A 5,084-nucleotide genomic window follows, 5' to 3' on the forward strand; every position below is an offset into this window, starting at 1 on the left:
AGATAGATAGATAGATAGATAGATAGATAGATGATAGGTACATAGATGATAGATAGATAGATAGATAGATAGATAGATAGATAGATAGATAGATAAATAGATATCACTTCACTGGCTCATGAAGATCAAGAAATCTCAGGCTCCATGGTGGAGTGGGAAACTCTGATAGCCACTAAAATAAATTCAAGAATTCAAGTCCGGATCAGAACCCAAATGTTCAAGAATAAAATTGACTCTTTATACTCCTGTTTAATTCCACGTTTGGGCTGTTGCTCCATACTTGTTTCTCAAAGAGAACCAAGCGGGAAGAATGAATTCTCATACATCCTCCTTGTTATACTTATGCCTTCAATAGAACAGATGAGGCCTCTTCATCAGCACAAGGCAAGATCTCTCTCAGAAACAACCTCACAGACACAACTAGATTAATATTTAACCAAATGTTGGATCCTTGTCAAGATGGCACATAAATTAAGCATCACAACTGAGATTCCCACATCTCCTTCATATCCTCCGAGGCACTGAACTCACACACAATTGATCTAGACAGAGTATTGGATGAGTGCTTTGGGGAAAGGCTAGCTTAGACATAGGAAAGCAACTTGAGATCATAATGACTTCATTTACGGCCCATGCTTTAAAAATAATAGCATCATTTTGTATGTCCTAGAACTAGAAATCAATGTGATCAGATTTCATCCTGTTCTGTCTGTTTCAGGGGATCTCTGAAGGGTCCTGCTCATTTTCCTTCAGCACTGTGATGGGTGGGAAGCCCTGACTGTTTATCAGATCCCAGACTTTCAGCAATAAGTCCACACCAGTGGAAATCAGAGCCCCCTTTCCAGATAGAGGGGATCCAGGAAGTCTCAGCTCAGGAATGGTGTCTACAGGACATGTGCATATCCATATGCATATTTAAACAAGCATGACAGTCCTGTTCCAAAACACCAAACTGTTTACAGCAACATACCCAGGCTGGTATTGCGGAAGAGCTCTAGCACCAAACAACATCCCAGTTAAAATTCCAGTCAGCCATGGCCAACCAAGAGTGATGTTTCAGCTGTGGCCATGATGGCGCTAACGGCTCTCTTCTCCCCAGCTTTCATCTGCTGCTGGAGCCCATATTTCCTCTTTGACATGCTGGACAATTTCAACCTGCTTCCGGACACCAAGGAGCGCTTCTATGCCTCTGTGATCATCCAGAACCTGCCAGCCCTGAACAGCGCCATCAACCCACTCATCTACTGCGTCTTCAGCAGCTCCATCTGCTTCCCCTGCAAGTAAGCTGTTTGCATTGGTGCCTGACACACTACCAGTTTTAACATCTAGACCCTGATTCCCATTTCCTTCCCGAACCTGATCATCAGGTTATGGAACTCCCCATAACTTCATAGATGAGGTGCTTAAAGGTTAGGAAGTCCCCACTAGTCTGGTGACCTCAAATCCAGGTTCAGGCCATGGCAGTGCTACACACGTGAAGGTTCTTAATTTTGATGGAAACTATCCCCATGAACTGCCTGAGTATAAGCCTGCTGGGAATATGATATGGGACGTTTTTACTACTTCAGAGGTAAAGTTTTATAGAGTAAGGCTCACAAGATTGAGTGACATTGTTGAGGGTTTACTGATCATTAGTAGCAGAGCTGAAATTTGATCCCCTGACAGCTGCTGTCATCCTGCTGGTTTTCATCTGTTCTCATTAGATAGGGCATAAATGCAAAAACTCGTAGCACAGGGAATAGTAACGGGATGGTTTAAGGCAGTGATTCCCAGCCTTCATAATGCTGTGACTGGTTAGCACAGCTCCTCTTGTTGAGGTGACCCCCCCACCCCCAACCATAAACTTCTTTTGTTGCTGCTTTGTAACTGAAATCTTGCCACTGTTGTGAATTGTAATGTAAATAGCTGACAGGAGAGATCCACAGCTTGAGAACCACTGGTCTAAGGCTTGGCTTAATGGCAGCAGCTGAGGGTTACCTCCTGCTTCTGTAAAGTCACATGTGAACGTGGGCTGTGCACATGCTTCCTTCATGTGACCCTGGGGTAAAATCCATCTCCTTTTTGGCCAATGCTGCCTCTGTCCACTGGGCTGTAAAGACAAGCAGTTACGAAGAGGCACAGTGGTTAAGGCTTAACAGGTGTCTGATCTTTAATGACCTTTCTGGACTATTATCTCTTAGCGTCTATACTGCCTTGACTATTATCTCTTAGCATCTTCACTGCCTTTTCCTCCGGTTACATTGTTTTCCTTTCCTTCTTTATTCTGATTTTCTCCAGGGAGCGGAGATCACAGGACTCCAGAATGACATACCGAGAGAGAAGCGAGAGGCAAGAGATGCAGATTCTCTCCAAACCAGAATTCATCTAAACCCTGAAGCCGTGATGCTAGGCTGAGCTCCTTCAGCCCTGCTGGATCTCCACCACCAGTTAGTGGACATGCATGAAGCTTGAGCCACCCTTGCTCCACTCCTGTGTCACCTAGTGGATGCATGAAGCACACTTTCCAGTGAGGGCCTGCCAGCGGCGATGTGCGCACTAGCCAACATGAACCTATCACCTCTTCGTGTCAGTGAGAGGAAACCCTCTCTGCCCTCTTTCCCACAGCTCTGCACTGCACCAGCCCTGATGCTGGGTCCTCGTGAGCTGATGGCACAGACAGGCAGAAAGATGTCGAAGGGCTCTTCCTGAGTCATCTTTTCACAGTTTTGAAAGGAAATACAGGACTTTACAAAGATTAGACAGCTCTCTGCCAATTTTGTGTTGGAAATTTGGTGGGTATAGATGAGAAGTTTGCCCTTGACATACCAAGAACTTCACTTCCAGAACCTGGTACTGTACACACCCTCCATGTGAGATGGCAAAGTGTTGGCGGGAACAAGCTCCCAAGCCTGTTGCATTGTGGTTTCTGAAGGGGACAGTCCAGGTGCCTGCTGGACAAGGTCACCACGTAGGCACATTCTCACCTAGCAGGAAGATCACACCCAACAGTGATGGGTCCTTGCCGGTGAAGCCCAGAGAGAACTGAGACCTGGAACTCACAACTCTCTAGGACTAAGTGAAGCCTCTTTCCCTTCCTGTACTCAACATTCAAGCCACTCTGAGCTCCATTCCACACACCTCAGGGACGTTTCTGTCCATTTCGCTCCCAGAATCCTCTTCAGCTGGCAGTTTAGCTCTGTGGCTTTCCCAACATGATGTTCTTGCATGCTCCTTACTGTCTTCATGCTGTATGTAGCCTTTGTCTATCTGGCACCTCTGCGAGGAATTGCTGGCGGGGTTTATTTTGACAGGTCTGCAATTCAGTATTTATAAGTATAATTCAAACGAAATATGACTAAGTGTTTTCTAGTCAATTTTTTTCTTCAGATTTTGCCAGAAGTGGAAATGGCATCATTTGCCTGTGTGTACAACTCCACCCCCGGCCCTGTGCCGTGCCTGAGCATCCTATATTTAGCTTCTCATGCAGTCTTTGACATTGAAATCTCCTTGGCAAAATCCTCCCTTCTACAGTTGTCTTTTTGGCTGGCTGCTGGGTGGAGTCACCAGTATGTCCTGTCTGTTTTAACAGCACCCTGCTCCTCATTCTTATATCGACTCAAGGACTGCCTGCTTAAGGTCATAGTGGCAATTTTTGCACAAATTTCTTTTTCAGTTTCTTCTGACATTAGGGAAAGCATCTCTTTAGGCAGAAATCAGACACAGTACTGTCTCCCCAAAAAAATATTTCCTAAGTTTTAGGAGACTGAATCATCTACCTTTCTGTCCATGCCACAGCTTGGGAGGCTACTTCACTCTTCCTCCAGTCAGCTAGACATGAGTAAGCGGAAGCTCTGAGTGGCTGTGAAGTACTTTCCAGCATTTCCCTTTAAATTAAGATGTGTCACAGAGAGCTGTTGCTGAAATAGCTGCCCCCGCAGGAGCCAATTAACACAGTGACTCTGGCGGGTGTCCTAGCTAGCAAAACAGGAGGCCCAGGCTCCTGATAGATGCTCTCAATCTCTGTCAGGTTCTGGTCGGCAGGACGTGTCACATGGCCACATCATCCATCAATCGATTCTTAAAGTTAAAGAGAGAGTGCGGTGAGGGCCTTTGTGCCGTCTGTGGACTGTGTCTGCAGCTGTTGCGAGCTTGCATCTCTCATCCCCAGAGGAACCTAGAGATCAGTAAGATAATGGGACAGTCCTGTCGGAAGCTGCCATTTATGCCCGGCTTGCTATACACTGATCTGGAGTCTCAAATCTTCACTGCCGTTATCTTCCAACCTTGGGAATGGTTTCAGCATGGGAGTCATTAGTCTCATGACCTTGACGAGTCCTCTCAAGTCTCTGGCCTCACTAGTCTATCTGTAGCATGGGGCCTACGTAACACTGGAGCAGAGAATGCTGACGTCTGGAGACTGTGGTGGATTAAATTAGACCGGCAGAGAGGGCTGTGAGAATTCTTCCCTTTGAAAACTAACACTTCAGTGACTCAAGGTTTAGTCATTTGTCTTTTGGAGGTATAACTCTTCTCCCTACCACATGAACTCGGGCACTAATATAACATCCCAACCAGAAAAAGAGTGTAATCTTGGAACTAGAATTAGAATGTAAGGCACAGTGCTGCTCTCTGTAGCCGCTGATGCTCCTTGGGACTGGAAAAGGCGACAGGGTGCTGTAGAGAATGAAAGTGCCTAAGTTCCACACCAAGGCGTCCAGAAATGTGTGGGTGCATTACACAGCATCAGGGACAGGTAAAGGTGTAGGGTAACAGAGCAGCTGTGTGGAATACGTTCAGTCACATTATAGAAAACATCTCTGCTTTACTGAACTAAATTCAATATGGTTAAAGAGTCTCTTCTTTCAGGGCATATTTGCAGCGCAATTTAACTGAGGTTTGATTTCATTGAGAAACCGCTCCCACAGGCCATCCGCCTCTCCCCCGCAGCACTAAGACCTTGTAAATGACATTCCACTGTGCTAATTATGAGAATAAAGCACCTTTGAACTAGTCTGATGTAATAAATCTCAGGCCTGCTCCCCAGTCTCGTTCAGACAACGGCCTTGTCTCTTCTTCCTATATTTGTAGTGTGGGTTTAGAAGGGC

General features: G+C 45.9%; 1 protein-coding gene across 2 annotated transcripts in view; it reads left to right on the forward strand.

Moving 5' to 3' along the window:
• The window catches only part of Npsr1 (neuropeptide S receptor 1), a 190,628-nt gene extending 187,343 nt beyond the window's left edge, over positions 1–3,285 (forward strand). For both annotated transcript variants that reach the window (XM_005346956.2, XM_013346224.2), the window contains 2 exons: positions 1,100–1,280; positions 2,278–3,285. In XM_005346956.2, the coding sequence (XP_005347013.1) occupies positions 1,100–1,280; positions 2,278–2,368 (272 nt within the window). In that variant the 3' untranslated portion in view covers positions 2,369–3,285. The remainder of the gene's footprint in view (positions 1–1,099; positions 1,281–2,277) is intronic.
• The last annotated feature ends 1,799 nt before the right edge of the window (positions 3,286–5,084 follow it).

The sequence above is a fragment of the Microtus ochrogaster genome, chromosome 5, assembly GCF_000317375.1.
Source record: "Microtus ochrogaster isolate Prairie Vole_2 chromosome 5, MicOch1.0, whole genome shotgun sequence".
Lineage (NCBI taxonomy): Eukaryota > Metazoa > Chordata > Mammalia > Rodentia > Cricetidae > Microtus > Microtus ochrogaster.